The sequence below is a fragment of the Corapipo altera genome, unplaced genomic scaffold, assembly GCF_003945725.1.
Source record: "Corapipo altera isolate COAL_440 unplaced genomic scaffold, ASM394572v1 175, whole genome shotgun sequence".
NCBI lineage: Eukaryota > Metazoa > Chordata > Aves > Passeriformes > Pipridae > Corapipo > Corapipo altera.
Genome location: NW_020884942.1, coordinates 1,187,718 through 1,206,259, shown reverse-complemented (window position 1 = coordinate 1,206,259; position 18,542 = coordinate 1,187,718). Strand labels below are relative to the sequence as shown.

Here is an 18,542-nt window from a genome sequence, read left to right as displayed (position 1 = left end):
ATCAAAGCTCTTGTCCTTGGCCGGAGCCGAAGAAGAGTTGGAGCCTGCACCCAGGTCCCCACTACCTCCCTGGACATCCCCTCTGCCAAGCTGGCAGGTGTGGCCCCAAGCTCAACACTTCGTACAAGTGGCAAGAGCAAAGGCCACTTTTGACACTCCCTCCTGCACCCAGCTCTCTGCTCACCCCCCTCAGCTTCATCCTCTCAACCACCAGGGCACATCCAAGCCTCTGCATTTGGGGGACTCATGCTGACCAATGCAGCTGGGATGGCCAAGCCAGAGCCAGAGGCACATGGGGTTTTGAACTTGTTCCCAGCAAGTGGCACCACAGGGCCACCCCGAGCCGGGTGGGAGGTGGCCCTCCCTGGGACAGACACACCCAGGATAGAGACCTCCATGTAGCTCCCCCGGCTCCTTCAGGGATGGACATGCAGCAGAGCTCCCCTTCTCAGGGGCTTCTCAAAGAGGGACCTGCCTAAAGACAGGTGCCATCCACCTCGTCTTGCCATCCCTTGCCACCACTGTGCTCCTCACAGCCCTACCTCAGTGGGCACCTCACCACCCAGCCAGGCACCTGGGCTTGGCGGCAATCCCAGCCAGCCACACCCTTCACCTCCAGGACGCCCCGGAGGTGGGAGTCGTGTCCAAAAGCAGTTCCCTCATGCGAAAGAGCTAGGTCCTTCCCGGCATGCTCTCCTAAAACCTCACCAACCTTCCTACTAAACTGAACAGGGGGAAGCGGTCGTAAAATGGATCCCGGCCATCACACAGCGGGCACTCCGGAAAGATGTCTTCCTCCAGGTCCTCCTCCTCCTCCTCCTCCTCCTGCCCCTGGTGCTGCTCGTCAGCAGGCTCGGTGATGTCGGAGTCGGGGTTCGAGAAGGTAGGGGAGGGGGTGAGATCAGCCATGCGCTCGCTCATGCATGTGTTGAAAAGAGGAGAGCTGTTGCAGCCAGAGATATCTGAACTAAGGTTAGTACAACAAGATAGAAGACAAGTTAACACCAGCTGTTCCAAACAGAAAGAACAGGAATTTTGCTTTTTTTTTTTTTTCTTGGTTGGGTTTCGGGGCAGGTTTTTTGTCTCCTTAAATCAAGGGACATTGGGAACAAAGACCTGCCCATCTGGTACATCTCTAAAGCCACAAACGACAGGAGAAAAAAACAACCCAAGGAACTGATGTGATCGCTGGGGACTCCCCTCGCTGGCTTTGCAGGAAATGTAGGGATGGAGTGGGTGGCACAAGGTTTGCCACCACCCCTCCTACTGGAGGGAATCTCTCCCTGTGCTGCAGCACGGGGGGATGCCTCCAGGCCATGCAGCTCAGCCCCCTGATCCCCCTGCCCGCCGGGGCAGACCCTTTTTCTGGGGTGGCCCATCTTCATTGCTGGCACTGCACCCTTCCAACCGCTGTGTGGGAAGCACAAGGAGACACGTGGCACATACTGTGCAGACAGATGCTCAGACAGCAGTGTGTGCGCAGGGACGTGTGCCCACTGGGGTGGAGGTCGCAGCTGGCACGGGCTCTCAGCCTGCTGGACAGCCACGACCCCTGCAGCCCACCAAGCCCAGAGCCCATGGCTCCCAGCACTGGGTCAGGGCAGGCAGCAGAAGCATTGCCAGCTGCCCGTGGGTCCCTTGGGGTCCTGGCAGCCAATGTGGAGGACAGCGATTGCAGGTAAGGCGGGCACCGGGGTGCCATGGGGGGATGAATGCCCTGCCCGTGGTGGGCGGCGCTGGCAGCGTGTCCTCCCACAGGACCACCTGTGGGTCCCAGCCACACTTCAAAGGAGCCAAAGCGCTCACCTGCCGACCAGCCTGAACCAGGGGAAGCGGTCGTAGAAAGGATCTCCACCGGTCACCACGTTGTCGCAGTCCTCGATGACACTGGAAGGCACTTCTGCTGCTCGGTCATACATCTCCCGCATCAGGTCCAGGCGCTGCCTGCAGGGAGAGGGGACAGAGATGGCAGCGGTCAGACACAGGGCTGTGGGCACCCAAGCCCTCCCGGCACAGCCATCACTTGCCCACCTCAGCTTCTCCAGGGTCCAGTAGTGTGTTGCCCCATTCTTCTGGTCCTGCACCTCTACGGCCACAATGGTCCGGGGGAACGGCCGCTTCTCCCGGTCCTTGGCAGCATCAGGAGGCAGCAGGTCAGGAGGGAGAGGCGAGTACAGTGTGTCTGTGAGGAGCACAAACTGGAACTGGACCTGGAGAGGGGCAGAGGGCATGGTGAGCCACCTAGGAGGGCAGAGGGTTCCATGTGGTGCCTCTGGCAACCCCCTCCTCAGCACTTCCCAGCTGCCCATTCTCTTGGCCTCCGCTGTGAGTGCTGCAGCAAGCCAGAGAGGAGCCCAGCCACCCACCTTCTTTTTCAGCTCCACACTGATGGCGTTGGCTTCCTTGAGGAAGATGGCATTGCCCCAGAGCAGGTCGCGGAGGGAGGTGAACTGGTACCACTTCCACTTCCTAAAGGCCCAAAGGGCCAGCTCAAACTCCCGCTCTGTCCATTGCACTGCAGGGACACAGAGGGACAGTCACCTCACTGCCAGGACATCGGTGCCCAGGGCACCCACAAATCCACTCTTTGTGCTCCCACAGAGAGCATCAAAACCTTGTGGTGTCACACAGCCCTCACCCTCATCCTCAGGTTCTTCCTCTTCCTCGTTTGCCTCAGGGTAATACCTAGAGTCCATCTGCTTCTGTAAAGCCTCCAGTTTGCTCTCATAGTCCTGGGGGAAGCAGGAGGAGGGGTGATGCAACCTACTGATGTGACCTCACTCCATGCTGCCACATCACAGCACTCCCCCTTGCAGGATCCCAGCCTCCTTCCTCCTCTGGATCTGTGTTTATGAGGACAACTCCAGGAATAACAGGCTTGCCCTTGTATTTAGAACACACAGAGCTACCCCATGCAAACATCTGCCAGGACCTCAGTCATGCCTGGGCAGTTTCAGAAGGAGCTAGGTCCTGGCCACCTACCAGCCTCTGCTGCTCCAGAAGGTAGTTTGCCTCTTCCCGCTCCCTCCGGTACTGGTCCTCCAGCTCCTGGAGCCTGGGTGGAAAAGGGGAAGGAGAGGATGACCAACCTGGAGGTGGACACCCAACTCCCTAGCACCTCAGCCCACGCTCTTACCGCTGCTCCATCTCCTGTTTCATGTCGATGCCCTGCTTCTCCAGCAGCTCTCTCTGGGCAAACGCCCAGTCCACGGGCTCTGCGGGGGTCTCGGCACACGGGGTCCGCTCCCGCTCCTGCCGAGCCTGCTCGGGGTGGTTGAAGCGGAAGACATGGCTCTTCCCCATGATGATGCGGTTTCCTGCAGGGGTGCATGTGTCGTGGGTTTAACGTGGGACAAGTGCGTGGCCCCCCGTGGGAGGGAGGGAGGTGGGTTGGAGCAGCAGTAGCGTGCCAGCCCCAGGGACCCACCTGAGCGCAGGATGCTGGGCTCCGTCACCTTTTTGCCGTTCACATAGGTGTCAGCACCTTCACAGGGCTCCAGGGTCACTATCACTGAGGAGGTGGTGGAAAGGGGAGAGGGGAGGTAAAGTGGAAACAGAGGATAAATCCTGCATCTCCAGCTCTGCTGCTCTGGCAGCCTTGGAAAGTGAGAGCCACCACAGACAGCACTCCAAGTGTGGAGGGACACTCAGGGGACCCATCAGCAGCACCCACACCTTAGTCAGCCAACGGGACTCAGCCAACCCGATGTTAATCAGAGCAGTCCCAAGGATTAAGGGTAGCTGGAAACTAAATGTGAGAGGTGGCCAGAGCCTCCAGAAGGCAACTCCATCTTCCCAGGCTCATCTCCCACAGCCCCTTCACCCCCAGGTTCCTGCCATTTTGGAAGGTGGACTCTGCTCCACATCTTGGGCAGGGGAATCATCTACAGACTGCTCAGCCAGGATCTCCTTGATCTCCCTGTCTTGCTTTGCTCCCACATGCCTTGCATAAGCTCCTGTCCCAGCCATGAGGGTTGCAGCTCACTCTGGAAGCATGAAGATGCCACACCCATGCAGGAAAGCCCTACTAGTTTGAGGAGGGCAGGACCCCTGGCTGGGGGCAAGTCCTGGGGACATGCAGAGGGGTGGGTCCCCGTGGCAGTGGGGCCCCTCCAGACAAGCAATACCTTCACCACTTGTTTTGGTGTCACTGCGGAACAGGCAGTGCTCTTCTTTAATGAAGTGCCCGCTGAGAACGATGTCCTGCCTCTTCTCAGCATCTTCTCGGCCAACCCTGTGGGGGCAACACAGCTCAATTCTTCCTCAAAACAGCCTCTCTTAAGTCTCCCCTCAAATCCATCCTTGGGGCTGACAGGAGCAACCCTTGGTGCACAGCTGGACCAACATCCCACACGAGATTCCCAGGCAAACACATGTGGCCATGGCACTTTGGGGATGCCCCGGGAACAGTGCCTGGAGACAGCTGTCACTCTGCTGACCAACTGGGGAAGTCAGGTGCTGAGATATGGACAAGGCTCCCACCACTCCACAGAACCTGGCCTCACCTTGTTATCCCATCCTTGATGTAGTAGAGAAGACATTCGGACATGAGCGGATCCTCATTCAGGTTGACCAAGTGCGGTGTCTGGGAGAGATGAACAAGGAGTCATCCCAGTGCACCCTGTCCACCCAGGCACTGAGGGATGCTCCTGAAGAGGTGGGAGCTTGGTAGCACTGCAGACTGCCACTGCACGGGCTCTCTTGCCCTCTTGTAGCTCCAGGATAACCTGCCCAGACAGGTACTTTTCCAGGGGACTGCAGAGAACCAAGCAGCTGGGAGGAAGATGCCCTGCTTCCACATGCCTCATTGCTTTCCTCCTCCCAGGGCTGAGCCCTGGGTATGCTTCCCCCAGCCACCTTTGAAAATTCATGTTCCAAACACGTGTTTGGCCCAACACAGAGCCAAACAATTCCCATGGGGAGTCCCTGCTACAGCTCAGAGTCTCCTGGGGCAGGACCCTTCTTACCTGTGCTGCGTATTATAGAACCATAGAATGGTTTGGGTTGGAAGGGACCTTAAAGCCCATCTCATTCCATCCCCTTACCATGGGCAGGGACACCTTCCACCATCCCAGCTTGCTCCAAGCCCTGTCCAATCTGGCCTTGGACACTTCCAGGGATGGGGCAGCCACAGCTTCCCTGGGCAATCTGTGCCAGGGCCTCACCACCCTCACAGGGAATATCCAATCGACCCCTGCCCTCTGTCAGGTCAATAAAGAAGTGCCCATTTGCCTCCACTGATAGTACAAGAATAGAGGAAGCACCTGAAAGAGTAGGTCTCAGAGGTTCAGCCAAAAGCAGTGGAGAACCTGAAGCCATATCTGCAGTCTGAATTTCACTCCCTGGTCTTCTTCCAAACAGTTCCCTTCCATCCCTTTCCTCCCCTGGGTCACAAAACACTTTGTTCTTGACAAGAAGGAAATTTCTCCCCCAGTCACAGACCTCCCTGCCCGCAGCCAGCTTAGCTGCTGGGATTGCACCTTCAGGGAACAGGGAAAGTCCCAGGAGTATGAGTGAATGAAGTTCTGAGTTTTCCAGACAGAAGAATAGTGACTGTAAGGAACACTGCATCAGCCTGCTGAGACCCAGCATGCAGAGGGGTCCCCTCAAAACGGTGCCACGAGCTCTGGCTGACAGCAGAGACTCACTCCAAATTGGGCAGCAGAGCTGGAGGTCAAGGGAAAGGTGGGCTCTTCTCCATGGTGGCTGGCAGAAGTTGGCTGTAACATTTAATGTCTGGCCCCTCTGGACAGATACGTGGTCCTGGGGGCTGAACCTCCTTCACTTGCAGTTTTTGTCCAGATTTGCAAAGCTGGTGACCTGCTGAGCTCCTGGAGCCATGACCAGCGTGGCCACGGCACAAAGTGGAACAGCATAGTTCTGTCCTGCAATGCCCATAACAAAATGTGGTTTGCACACTATCAACACCAACTTTTCTTGCCAGCCACTGGAGAATTCAGAAGAGTTTCCACCCATCAGATAGCTGAAGAGCAAGGAGGCACCAACACCACCACAGCAATGCCCCACCTCCAAGACTAACCTGCTTGGGGGAATAAACCCCTACGCTTCCTACCCAGAGGTCAGGGGTCCTAACAGGCAGTGGCTGGGACAAGAAACAAAGACAACAGTGTACACATTTATCCTAAAAGTCAAGCTGGGGCATGTAAGGAGAAGGTCCCGACATCCTTATCACCACCTCAGCTCTAGACACACAAGGGGCTTGGCCAAGCCAAATGCTACAAGAAACGAAGAGATGGAATATTTTCCCATCCACATTTCTTAGCAAGGACTTGCTGGTTTCAGGTTCAGAGGCAGCAATTTTAAATACCCCAAAGTACAGATTTTCACAAGCTGACGCTGAAGTCCAACACAGCAATCATAAGCAAATGCCTCCATGAAAGGGGACAGCACCCCAGCAATGTGGGCTGGACATTTAGCCACATATTTCTACCCATATTTGTACCCAGCAGGGTCAATGCTGGGATTTCCCCCGGAAGTTTCAGAGCCAGGAAACAGCTAGTGAAATATGTGGGGCTGACCAGCTGTGACAGCACGGGCCAGAAGGGAGCTGCAGGGCTACAAACCAGTCCCCAGGAAGAAGAGAATAGGATGATCCTACCTTTTTAGGAGAGAAAACACCCAAGGTGCCTCCATCCTCCCTCATGGCCACCCCCATTTCGGCCAGCAACGCTTCCCTGAAGGAGCAAGGGAAAGAAGAGCCTGTCAAAGCCCCATGCACCCCTGGAGCCAGCACTAGGATGGAATCTGATCCCATGGATTTGTCCCATGGATCGCAGACATAGGGTTTGCTTCAGCTCTCTTCACAATTCTGGTGGGTTTCTCAGAGCAGCCCACCTCTGTGCAGGCTAATGAGGTGGGCACTGGGGTGCCCCAGTGACAGACGAGGGTATGGCTGGACATTCAAACTGCCTGGCTGCCCCAGCAACTGAACTGCTGGAGCAAAGTGCAGAGGGAATGGCATCCCATCCCATCCCACCCTGTCCCATCCCATCCCAACCCACCCACCTCTCCATCCGGATTGCTTCTGTCCTCCGCAGCTTCTCCTCCCACGTCTCATTCAGCTCCGCAATGATCTTCTCTGTTTCCTGGCAAACATGGGTTGAGCAGGGGGTTAGTGTATCCCATAGGCAGCAGACCTGCCCGCTCTGCCCAGTTCTGCCCAGCATGCTGCAGTGGGACACTGGTCCCAGTTTCAGGCTGGCTTATAGAAGGTGCAGCAGCATTTCACCCACATCTTTCCATCAGCCCCGTCTTCAAAGAGTGAGGCACAAAGACCAGCCTCTCAACCCTCTTGCTTTCAGCCTGCTCCTGCACCATGCTGAGCCAGGAGCACTCATCCCGAGCCAGGAGTGCCCATCCCAAGCTGGGATCACCCATCCCACAGGGCAAAGGTAGTCATCACCCTGCAGGAAGGATGGCAGCACCAGGTAGGCCTACAATAACAAACCCCCTGGCATCCAGCAGTTTGGGCAAACCCTGGGTCTGTCTGCTCTGCAAGAGGACAAATGAGCATTGCTTCCCAGGAGCATCATCCATCACGAGTTTCCAGAAAATACTGAGCCCCCTCTGCAAGCCACAGCACGTTGAGCTGAGCCCTTTGTCCTGCAGGGCACTGTCCTCTTACCTTGAGTCTTTCAATTGCCTCTTCACTGCCCGGAGCAAACATGATGCGCTCGTGGAGGCTGGCAACAGAGGCAGCACGGCTGGATAAGGCGGACAGGGAGGAAGAGGGGCTGATCCCAGCAATGGCATTGGTCACTGTGGAGAGATTGTCATGGCGGTGACTCAGCTCTGCCCCTCTAGCATCATTATTGTTCTCAAAGTCGGACAAATCTATGGGCGGGGAGGGATGGGCCAGGAAAAGACACACGGAAAGGAAGAGAGAGAAAGAGAAAGATAGAGACAAGAAAAGCTGTTGGGAAAAAAAAAAAGAGTGGCCGGTGTGCCGAGAAGAAAGCCAGGAATTACAAGGAAAAGGCACAGGCAGCAGCACAGCACCACAGACAGCACCAGGGCAAGGGCACATGCTCTCTCCCCTCAGGACACAGGGCAGTTTTGTGAAGCAGCTGCTGGAAGCAGCCTTCCCAGTCTCCCAGGGATGCTTTTTTGCAACTCCAGATCCTGCAGCAATCAGGTTTGACATCAAATGTCCTCCCTGAGCGTGTGCCACTGCCCCTGTCATCCTCCCCATCTGATACAGCCTGGGTGGTTTTCTCTGCCCAGATGCCCTAGATTAGCTGGATCCAGGGGCAGAGAATGAGAAGGGAAGGCAATGACAGGTGGTGGCCCTCCACCCTACTAAGGGGCAGGTAGACAGGGCAGAAGTGGCAGGATTCCCTGACAGGATCTGCTCACAGGAAGCCCTTGGCCTGCTGGAGCAGCACCTTGGCCAGGCAGCCAGAGAGTGAAGCCAGGGCTACAGGCAGTGGTGCTTGCTGGCCAGCACCCCAAGAGTGACCTGCAGCAGCTTAGGACCCAGCTACCAGAGATGCTCCTCCAGCTCCGAGGGAGCCGCAGGGTCTCAGCACGCTGTGCAGGAGATGGGCAGGGCACAGCTTAGCAGGTGCAGCATTAATCACCCATCTCCATCAGCCCACATCCAGGGATGCTGAGCCAGGAGGGGATAGCCAGGCCCTTGTCTCCTCAGCAGGCTTGCCAGAGCCTGGCTGCACTGCCTGACTCGGGGTGGGATGGGGCCACAGTGCTTATCCATGGGCAAAATCCTCCTGGCCATCACTACCCACCCCTTCATCAGGAGAGCACCATGCCACCCCACCCAAGTGCCGTGCTAGGCTCCAGTCCCAGTGAGACACAGCACCAGCAGAAGCAGCAGCAGCAGCAATCAGAGGAAACATCATGACAGCATGGAGGAAGGGATCCCTTTGGGGATTGAGCCCTTTGCATGGCTGAGTGGGAGGACACTGGTCCCTCGAGCACTATCCCAAGCCCAGGTGCTAACCATGACTCTGCCACTATCCTTTCTGCCAGCTCCCTGGGGATGGCCAGCCTGTGGGCACGGGCTGCTCCATCAGCAGGGGCTGGCTGTGGGAGCCCCTCCCCATGCTGCACGAGTGCCCCTGGGCACAGCCTATGCCTCCCAAAAGCCGTGAAGCAACAGAGAGTACCAGTGATGGGGAATACACACATTTGGATCCTCCTGCAGCAGGATGGGCTAAGAGAGAAAGAGAGGGCAGGGAGCGGGGGTGAGACAGAAAGAACAGAACAAGAGGGGGTTCATCTCAGTTGGATATCTGACAGCACAGGGAGGAGAACTCATGGGTGCGTGCAGCCCCAGGAACACCTTCCTGGCACCTCTGCTGGGTGCCGAATGCTGAAGAAAGTAGGTAGAGGGGAAGAAGGGAAGGTTTTCTGGGTGGAAAGCAGCTCCTCCTGCGATAGGAGGGGATCAGGGGCTGCAAACACACACCAGGGGCTCGCCACAGGCAGCACGATGCCACTGTGGCAGGATGGAGCAGGATGCAGGGCAGATGTGGGGACATTGGCCCTGCAGGCTGGGGGGATCTCAGCCCATCGCTGCAGGGAGCCACTGGCAGAGAGTACCCGTGGTACCTACTGTCAATGATGTCCCCAAGACCCTGGGCATAGAGAAGGTCACGCAGACGTGCCACCTCGTCCTTCAGCTCCCGGATGAGCTTGTTGTTGGGGTCCTCATTGATGACAGCGTTGCAACGGATCTGCTTGGCGCGGTCGGCATACCTAGGGAAGGCAGGGTCTTGAGCAGTGGCGAGGAGAGGAGCAAAACTCCAGCTCCTTGTCAAGTGGGAGTGCCACAGAGCCCTTCCAGCAAGTGATCCTTTGGAGGATCCCAGTGCTGGGACAATCATTTGCATCTTGTCTGAGGTTGCAGGTTTCCCCCACGCCACATCTCCAGCCAGGGATGCCACAAAGGTGAGGAGAGCATGTGGTAGTGCCTGGGCCTCAGAGACTCCCCTGCTCTTGCTCAGTGCAATGGGAACAAGGGCACTTCTTCCTACCTGAGGGTGCTGAGGGTCTCATCATAGTTGATGTCAGCAGGACTGAGCGCAGCAACCATGGCAGTCCTGGAGTTGCCCCCTGCCCAGAGAGACACACCCATATCAGGGAGACGCTGGTCCCTGTGCCAGCTGTCACCCTCTGCTCAGCACCCATGCCCACCACCAGACTGTACCCCCCACCTGTCCTCACCCAGGTTCTCCCGCAGCAGCCAGGTCAGCACCGAGTCCCGGTATGGGATGAAATCCGTCTTTTTCTTCTTTTTGTTCTGGGAGGTGGAGAGCAAAGGGAAGGGCTGTCAGGCTACCTGCTCTCTTCAAAGAGGTGACAGCTGGTCCCCAGCCATGGGGACTTAGAGGATGATGGTTCTGCCTGGCCACTGCAACCTTGGGCATCTTTGCTCAGGTCCACAGGTCCTGTCTGTGAAATGCCCTGGGCTGGGGGGATGTTTAAGGCTGGGTACTGAAAGCCATAGGGTGAGGAGGGTGAGGAGGATGCTGAAGGCTCTGCCAGCCCCTGGTAGAATCATGGCCTGTGTCCAGGCACAATCTCATCCCCAAACCACCCTGCAAACCACTTCCAACCAACTGTGCCAGAGTACCTACCTTGTTTGGTCCCGAATCCTGCAAAGGAAGTGGAGAGACTGTTTAAGGGAACTGCTTCCCTACTCGGTGCCCCCCACAGCTCCCCTGCCCCCCAAGTAGAGAGCAGCAGGCACAGGTCCCAGTGGAGATGGCAGCCTCACCAGCCCAGCTTGTTCCAGCCCCAGGGACAGCTTGGGAGGTATCTGCCCATCCCTCAGAGGTGGGATGCTCCATCCCTTGGAGCTGAGTCCATCCCTGCTGGGCCAAGCCCATTCCCCTCCAGTGCTGCTGCTTCCCTGTGCTCTGGCTACCTACCATTTCAGCCAGGGCAGAGATGACTTTCCCCAGAGTGGTCAAGGACTTGTTGATGTTTGCTCCTTCCTGGAGAGGAGAGGAAAAGCCCAGATGCTCAGGCCCCATTTCAGAGCCTCATTAAACCCCAGAAGAATGAGGAATTCCCAGTATGGGGTGGGCAAAGAGCAGCTGGTCTTACTGGATAACCAGCACCTCCCAGCTGGGACTCATGGACTGTGATGAAACTGGCATTAGGCAGCTTTCAAACACAACCCTATCAAGGATTTTGGCAGCACAGTAGGCAAGGAACCAGTGGGCAAGGAAAGGAGATGTCTTGGCTGGGGACGAGGGGGCAGGACGTGGTGTCCCCACCAGCAGAAGTGGACCTCACATCAGCTCTCACCTTTAGCCTTGTGCCCTTGGCGCCTGTGGAGTCGGCTCGCTCGCTCCCAGCCAGGTCCACCAAGCTGATTTTGCTGACCTGGAGGCAGAAGTGAAGCTGTCAGCCCTGTGGGCTGCCCTCTTGGCACGAAGCCAAGACCTTTTGCAGAATAACACTCCTCTGAGGGCAGCAGTGGGCTCTGTGGGGTCATCCCTGCAGGATTTGTCCAGGAGCAGGGCTAATATCCTTGCAGGTAGGGCTGGAGGGCATCAGCTGCCAAATATCCTGTCCAGGAGCTGGTACCACAAGGGACCATGAGCCCAGCATGCACCTGGGACTTATCTCCCTCCTGTTCCAATCGTGCATCAGGCTGCACCATCTCATTCCAAGTGCTGATGACAGCACACAAAGCCCTTCCTGGGTCCGTGTGGGTTTCCCCAAGTCTTCCAGGCTCTGCTCTCACCTTCTCAGTGGTGATGTCTGTCTCAGCATCATGTCGCTTCTGTGTGAAGATGATGTTGAACACGGCGTGGGAGCGGCTGCTGGTCTCATTCATGTTGGTAGCAGCCACTGTGCTGCAGGGACAGGAGCACAGGGAGGTGTGACACCCTGTGGGGGACACTAAAATGGCTGTTGATGGGGCCAGGGCTCATGCCAGGCCAGGGTACATGGTGGGAAGGCAACTCTGGAGGACAAGACAGGACTCTGGGAGGAGAGATGCACAAGTCTAGGCCTTCTCCTGCTGGTTCCAGTGAGTTTTTAGAGCAGGAAGGAGATAAGGTGAAAGGAAGAGGAGGGTACCCAATGTTCAAAGAGAACTGCCATCTCCAGAGCAGATGGACTGGCAAAGCAAGGAAGTGAAGCAGGACCTTCTAGAAGTGTCTGTCCACCTCCTCCTTCCCCAACTCACCGGGCCTTGTTTCCAGAGTCCATGAGGTCCTGGATGTCATTGTAGGAGGTCACGGCCAGCTTGGAAAGGTCTTCAACATACGGGCCCATAAGGGGATGCTCCCTCACCCGCAGGTTCCCCTTGTTCTTGGGGTTCAGGAGGTCCCTCACGCGCTCGCAGTAAATCTCCATGTAGCTCACCTAGAGCAGAAGGCACGGGCAGGGCTAGCAGAATGAGGTACTGCCTGCCCACCCCACACACAGGGGCACTCCCAAAGAGGGGCCTGCACACCAGCGCAGCTTCCAGAGATGGTGGGAGACTTGAAGAGGACTAGAGAGGCAGTGAGGTGCCTACCTCCACAGAGTAGGACATGTTGTCATTCGTCGTGTCGTTGATGCGGGAGAAGAGGTCCTCGCACAGCTGTGGAGAGAAGAGCCAGGCTCAGTCCTCTGCCAGCAGGATGCTCCTGCCTGGGGTGCCCAGGCCACATGGATTTCTACCTTCTCACCCCAAAAAATAGAGCCAAAGTGTGTTGGGATGGCTCCCAGGGAGCTGTCAGAGCCCCCCATGCTGATCAGCATCCCCAGAGGCCCTCCGTGTCCTGCTGGACCAGCACGTGGCAGCTCAGCACTTGGACTCCAGCTGCTCCCGAACACCAGTCTTGTGTGGCCAGACCATAGTCCATCCAGCCTCGGGAGATTCTGGATGACTCTCCTTGGCCCCCCACTCTCCAGTGGAGCCATGCCAGCTTGCTGCCATGGCAGTCCTGTACTGGACTTTGGCAAAACCTGGCCCCACTCCCACCCTGCTGCCCTCTTCTCTCCCAGCTCTGCTTTTCCTTTGGGCATGCCTCTGGGACCAGGGGGACAGGGAGCTTTCCCCAGGCACACCTGTGGGATGATGCCTTGCTGGTCCTTCTCCTGCTTCCCCATCATGGTGTAGGATTTTCCAGCTCCCGTCTGCCCATAGGCAAAGATGCACACATTGTAGCCTTCAAAGGCATGTTGCAGCATCTCCTCACCAATGTCCCGGTACACTTGCTTCTGGGATGCATAGTTGATGTCTGCAGGCTGCAGAGAATAGGGATATATGATGAAATTTGGCAGGGAGGCCCTCCTGCCTCTCCCCAGCCCATGCTCCAGGTAGGCTCAGACCTCCCAGTGCTTACCGTAGTGTGGGACCAGTAGGAATAGTCAAAGCTGAAGCTTTTTGGTGTCTCTTTAGGCTGCTTCGGGTTCAGGATAGCTAGGGACAAACAGATAGGAACATGAGGCCTCCAGCCAAGTGTGGTACCCCTGCCTCCCATACCCCCTGCAGGAGGGGTCAGGGGTGATGGGGTTCAGTCCAAACCAGTCCTGGAAAGTGGACTGGGGCCCTTCCAGCTCTGCAGATGGGTCTAGAGCGCCTAGATCCCAACAATGAAAATGGAGGAGGTGGATGCCATGGCCAGCAGAGCCCAAGGGAACAAGGCAGAGCCTTGCCCAAACATCCTGCTGGACACGGTGAGGGGGACATGGCTCCTTCCCTCAGGTTCCTTGCTGTTGTGGCCCCTGCCCATGGGAGCCCAGCACTGGCATAGAAGGGTCACAGCCTTCCTTACCCCACAGCTGGGGGGCTGTGCCCAAAGCCCTTACCCCACTGTTGGGTGAGAGCAGCTGCAACCCCACTGGGGCTCCCCTAGGGCCCCCCCAGCTCCTACTTCTCCAGGTCCTCAGCCCCAGCAGGGTGATTAATGCCTCGTGTCACACCACCAGCAGAAACAAGAGCCTGCTTTTCTCATCCTCATGAAAAGGACGTTGCCATGGAAATTGGAGCCTGCATCACTGCTCTTCCTTGCTCGATGCTTTTTTTTTCTCCTGTAGAGCATTTTCTGTGGTTTTTTTCTGAAACAACAGATGCGTCAGAAGAAACCCAAACCAGTGGGTAATCATGAGATCCAGCCACCAGCCATGTTAGGTGACATTGAGGTGACCTTGCAGGCCTGCACAGCACAGTTCCCATGCCCACAGCTGCTCCCTGCCACCACTGAGGACGAGGAGCCCATAAGCCCTGAGGCCAACAGATCTCCCTCCATCCCAAACTGCCCTGCCCTGTCCTGAAGCCAGCATTCAGCCAGGGCTCACATCCACTCCAGATTCCAGGTGGGACCTTCCTGAGCAGCCCCAGGCATGGTGCAGCCTGCTACTATGGTGTCAGATACCCGGGTGCATGGTGTTATGGATATGAATGATTTCTGCTCCAAATTCCTTCTCCACTGCCACAATGGATGCTCCCTCGGTAAGGGTCTGCCACTTCTGGCCTGAGATAAGCCCAGCCCTGCACACAACAGCAGCGGGACGGGCAGGGAGAGGGTGGGAAGTGGGATCAGGATCCAGCCCCAACCATGAAACCACAGCACAGTGCTGCTCAGACGCTACTCACTGTGGACAAAAGTCCAGGTCTCACACCAAAGAAGGGCAGCCACAGGCTCCCTGCCTGCCTACCCACTGCAGGCAGCCTGACTCAGATGCTCTGGATGTCTGCTGCATCCTGGGCAAACTAATTACCAGGAGAAAGGGCTGGGAAGAGACAACTGGCAATCCTGCAGCTGCAAATGGGGACGTGGAGGTCCCTGGAAGAGCAGGTCTTTGTGGGCAGTGTGGGCAGCCACAGGGGCTCCCCATCCCTGATCCCTGCCAATGCCTGGCTGTTGTGCTGAGGGCGTTGTGAAGAGAAGCAGGTGTGGAGGCCGTGCAAGAAGTGGGATGGAGCATCTCTGATGGGTCCTGGTGTTCAACCTGGCAGCTCTGCCATACCACCTGTGCTCTGCTCGAGTCTCCCTCTGCCCTGCAGGGGTGACCCTCACCACAGTGAACAGGAGCAAAAATGAGTCCTGGAGTAGGCAGGATGGGAACAAGGTGGCTGTTCTGGATCCCGTGCTGAGCACAGGGCAGAGGAGCAGCTGAGGATGGCACCAAGCGGCTCCAGGCATCCCAGCTGCAACTGCCCAGCTGGCACAGGAAACCAGAGACTAGGATGGACACAGGGAGAAGGGAGAAGTCTGAGAGCAGGGAGAGCTGAAATGCTCTCCCCACGCCCCTGTCATTCCCATTTATTTGCCTGCAGGCAGATGGATGCTGCTGGTTGAATTTTTCCTCTCAGGCATCCAGGGTTTTTGCAAAAGATTTATGTTCTGGACAAATGGGATTAAAAAGGCAAGGAGGGGTGTGGGGGTGAATATAGAAATACAGACAAGGGGGCAGGAGGTAAGAAAACTTCTGGAGATGTCTCTTGCCTGAGGAGCCAGCAGAGTGGCAGAGCACAGCAAGTGGGCAGGCACCGAGAGAGAACCCAGAACCCACAGCAGAGAAAATAATCAGATTTTAAAGACAGCAGAGGCATGGCTCCAGCCAGAGAATATTACTGGCCTTGTGGGATCAAAGCCAGGAGTCCTGTCCTTACCATCTTGGTGGGAATTGCCAGGACAGGGGCTGGGAATGCTGGTGCCCAAGATGGACCCCACAGAGTGAGGGACACCACGGGAATAAAGCAGCAGTGTTGGAAGGCAAGTGGGTGGTTGTGGCAGCTGGAAGTTTGCAGGGAAAAGGACAGCAGAGAAAGGCTGACCCCTTCCCACCCTGGTCCCTGGCCCCTGCTGTCCCCTACAGGGTTCAGTGCATTAGACAGGAGAAGTACCTGTCCCCTGCCCCCGGCACATGCAGGGCTCAAAGCAAATAATCCTGTGAAGGGGAAAACTTGCTCTCACTCCCCACAGACATATTTATTTTTGGCTTCCCTGCAAGGAGCTGAGGAGTGAGACAGTCCTGTTCTGCTGGCACTACTGGCATCCTTCTGCCTCCCCCAGCCACAGGAGAAGGAGACCTTCGAGCCTCCCACGCCTGCTCTCCAGCCCCCAGGCCAAGGGGAATAGCCAGCAGTTTGTCCATTCACGAAGAAAATCCTTGCTGTCAGCAAAAGGCTCCTGCTCCCAGCCCTACTGCCCTCCCTGGCTCAGGCAGGGGCAGGGGGTGAGGGGCCAGGGGCACAGTCGGGGGGTGCAGGACAAGCAGGGGTGGATGGCTCTGAGCAAACACGGCACAGTGGTGGGGGCTGCCTGATGCTCTTGACCGGGACTGGGGCATGGCAGGTCGCCCCCCCCGCCATCAGAACCAGAACAAGGCACATCTACCCTGTCTGTGCCCTGGCTCTGGGCAGGTAGGAAGCTCTCGTGGGGCCAGGAGGCTTCCTCGCCATGAGGGCAGAAGTTCTGCACCCCGGGCAGACAGAGAGCCCCTGCCCAACCAGGAAGGGAGAACCCCCACAGGATGCCAGAGTCCAGCAGACACTGCCCCACAGACCCACCCATTCCTGTTCCGAAGGCCTGGGGTGAGCAGAGGGCCCAGTGGGGTCGCAGAGTCTCCCTGCACCCTTGGGTGCCCTCTCTCCCCACCCCTGGGGTTGCCATGGCAGCCTGTCAGCGCACCGCGGGGGTGGTTGAAGCCGGTGTTTCACCCACCCTTGGTGACGCAGGCAGCCCCAGGCGGGCAGGCAGGGAGTTATTTTAGACGCTGTCCCATCTGGAGGCTTCCAGAGCCAAAGAGGAGGGATTCAGCTGCCATTCCCAACAGCCAGAAGCTGTTACTTAAAGAGCAGCAAAGGCCGGACAGGCTCCTTGACGGGACAGACAGCCCCAAGCCCCCTGCTACATCCCCCACCCTGAACACAACATTCCCTGGGCAAACTCCACTCCTGCCCCTCCATTCTGCTGCAGTTGCAGCTCCAAGAGCCCCACAGAGGCAGGGATGGGTCCTGGCATGCCACAGTGTGTGGTACCTGGCCCGGCAGTGCTGTCAGAAGCTGCTCACAGACCCATGCATGGCTTCAAGGCCAGGTTGGATGTGGCTCTGAACAACCAAGCCTAGTGGAAGGTGTCCCTTCCCATGGCAGGAGGTTGGAATGAGATGGTTGGTAAGGTTCCTTCCAAGCCAAATCACGCTGTGATTTCTTTGATTTCTCCCTCATCACCTACCAGGGAATGCTGATCTATTCACTATCACTGAAATCCGAGGGCTCAGTGCCATAAAGATCCCATCACTGCCACTTCAACAGCAGGACTGCATTTCTCTATGGGAAAGGTGACATCCTCCCCACATTCCCTCCTCCAAACAATTCCGGGTGCTGCAGGCATCTGCACCAAGGATCCCAGCGGCCCAGTGCTCGCTGCTGGGGCCAGACCACACATGCTCCTCCCCAGGCGATACTCAAAGCCCCTCTGCCCCAAGGCACTCACTAGTGGTGCTTCCTGACATCTGGATAATGCATTTGGATTCCCGGCTCATCTCCCGGGAGTTGAAGGGCCGGACTCGCACCGCCACCTTCACTGATGCTCCCGCCATCGCGCTGGCCTGAGGTGGGTCCTGCTACCAGTGGCTGTTCTGCAAGGAGAGAGGAAAAGGGAGTTAGGAAAGCTTGCATCCGCATCCCAATCCACATCTTGCATCAGTGCAGGATGAATGGAAAGCCTGTGCAAGGAAACCTCCCAGGAACACTGGTTTGCCCACATTTTACCTCTCCCTCCTCCCCATCATATCTCAGGTCAGGACCCTCAGCTCAATACCAGGGTCCATCCCCAGGGCAGGGCCACGTAGGCACTGTCAGCATCAGCACAACCCCCAAGGAGTGGTTTTCCATCCCAGGGTGCCAATGGCACTGAGCAGATAGCCCCTCATCTGCAAGCGAGCCCACAGGCCCTGCCAGTCACCTGAACCTCCTGCCTCCCCTCTGACCCCAGCAAAGGAGGGGCTGGGCACCAGGGCAGGGGGGACCAGGGAGGAAAGTGATGGCATTCCATTGAGAAAGGAGGCAGCTGTTAAACACAGCTGCTGGCATGTGGCTCCCATTCAGCTCTCACAAAGCAGACGTGTGGCGTCAGCACGAGCAGCCGTGGTGGGAATGGGTCAGCTGAAGTTTCCAGTTCACCACAATTTTTCCACTTGTTTTGCTAATAAATTATTGATCACAAATCCCACAAGATGAAACAAACTGCTTGCCAACATCTCCCAGAGTAGTTGCCCATCCCAGCACTGGTGGCTAAGTGCTCCATAGCCCATCCCACCTTCCTCAAGCTGCAGTTAAGCCTCACTAGCATTGGTCAGAAAATGATGCTGGGATTCTTACTTTGACCACTGTATCCTTAGGAATCCTTTTGGACCTGATAAAATCTATTCCTGCCTTCTGATGTTCCTCACTTCTCCTGTCTGTCCCTGCTCCCTGCTCCGCTATGCTGAGCCTGGTGGTGGAAGAGGAGGTCAGGACCCCTCAGTACAGGCTGGAACTGGCTCCTCTGGCATCTCACCTGCAAGGGTGCCTGCAAATTCCCTAAGGCTTTTCAAGCCTGGGT

The 18,542-nt window shown here is 57.0% G+C and overlaps 1 protein-coding gene across 20 annotated transcripts in view; it reads right to left on the bottom strand.

The window, feature by feature from the left end:
• The window catches only part of KIF1A (kinesin family member 1A), a 38,484-nt gene that overhangs the window by 15,651 nt on the left and 4,291 nt on the right, over positions 1-18,542 (bottom strand). For 7 of the 20 annotated variants that reach the window (XM_027661751.1, XM_027661753.1, XM_027661752.1 and 4 more), the window contains exons 2-27: positions 17,433-17,577; positions 13,332-13,408; positions 13,054-13,233; positions 12,518-12,583; positions 12,185-12,363; positions 11,738-11,849; positions 11,296-11,373; positions 10,914-10,979; positions 10,620-10,637; positions 10,207-10,282; positions 10,017-10,095; positions 9,596-9,738; positions 9,167-9,193; positions 7,646-7,854; positions 7,027-7,106; positions 6,620-6,695; positions 4,506-4,585; positions 4,128-4,234; positions 3,428-3,511; positions 3,137-3,317; positions 2,983-3,055; positions 2,639-2,732; positions 2,367-2,515; positions 2,032-2,210; positions 1,807-1,944; positions 713-967 (exon numbers count right to left, since the gene is read on the bottom strand). In XM_027661751.1, the coding sequence (XP_027517552.1) occupies positions 713-967; positions 1,807-1,944; positions 2,032-2,210; positions 2,367-2,515; positions 2,639-2,732; positions 2,983-3,055; positions 3,137-3,317; positions 3,428-3,511; positions 4,128-4,234; positions 4,506-4,585; positions 6,620-6,695; positions 7,027-7,106; positions 7,646-7,854; positions 9,167-9,193; positions 9,596-9,738; positions 10,017-10,095; positions 10,207-10,282; positions 10,620-10,637; positions 10,914-10,979; positions 11,296-11,373; positions 11,738-11,849; positions 12,185-12,363; positions 12,518-12,583; positions 13,054-13,233; positions 13,332-13,408; positions 17,433-17,538 (2,912 nt within the window). In that variant the 5' untranslated portion in view covers positions 17,539-17,577. The remainder of the gene's footprint in view (positions 1-712; positions 968-1,806; positions 1,945-2,031; positions 2,211-2,366; positions 2,516-2,638; positions 2,733-2,982; positions 3,056-3,136; positions 3,318-3,427; positions 3,512-4,127; positions 4,235-4,505; positions 4,586-6,619; positions 6,696-7,026; positions 7,107-7,645; positions 7,855-9,166; positions 9,194-9,595; positions 9,739-10,016; positions 10,096-10,206; positions 10,283-10,619; positions 10,638-10,913; positions 10,980-11,295; positions 11,374-11,737; positions 11,850-12,184; positions 12,364-12,517; positions 12,584-13,053; positions 13,234-13,331; positions 13,409-17,432; positions 17,578-18,542) is intronic. The other 13 variants (XM_027661764.1, XM_027661765.1, XM_027661766.1 and 10 more) reach the window with 7 other exon arrangements.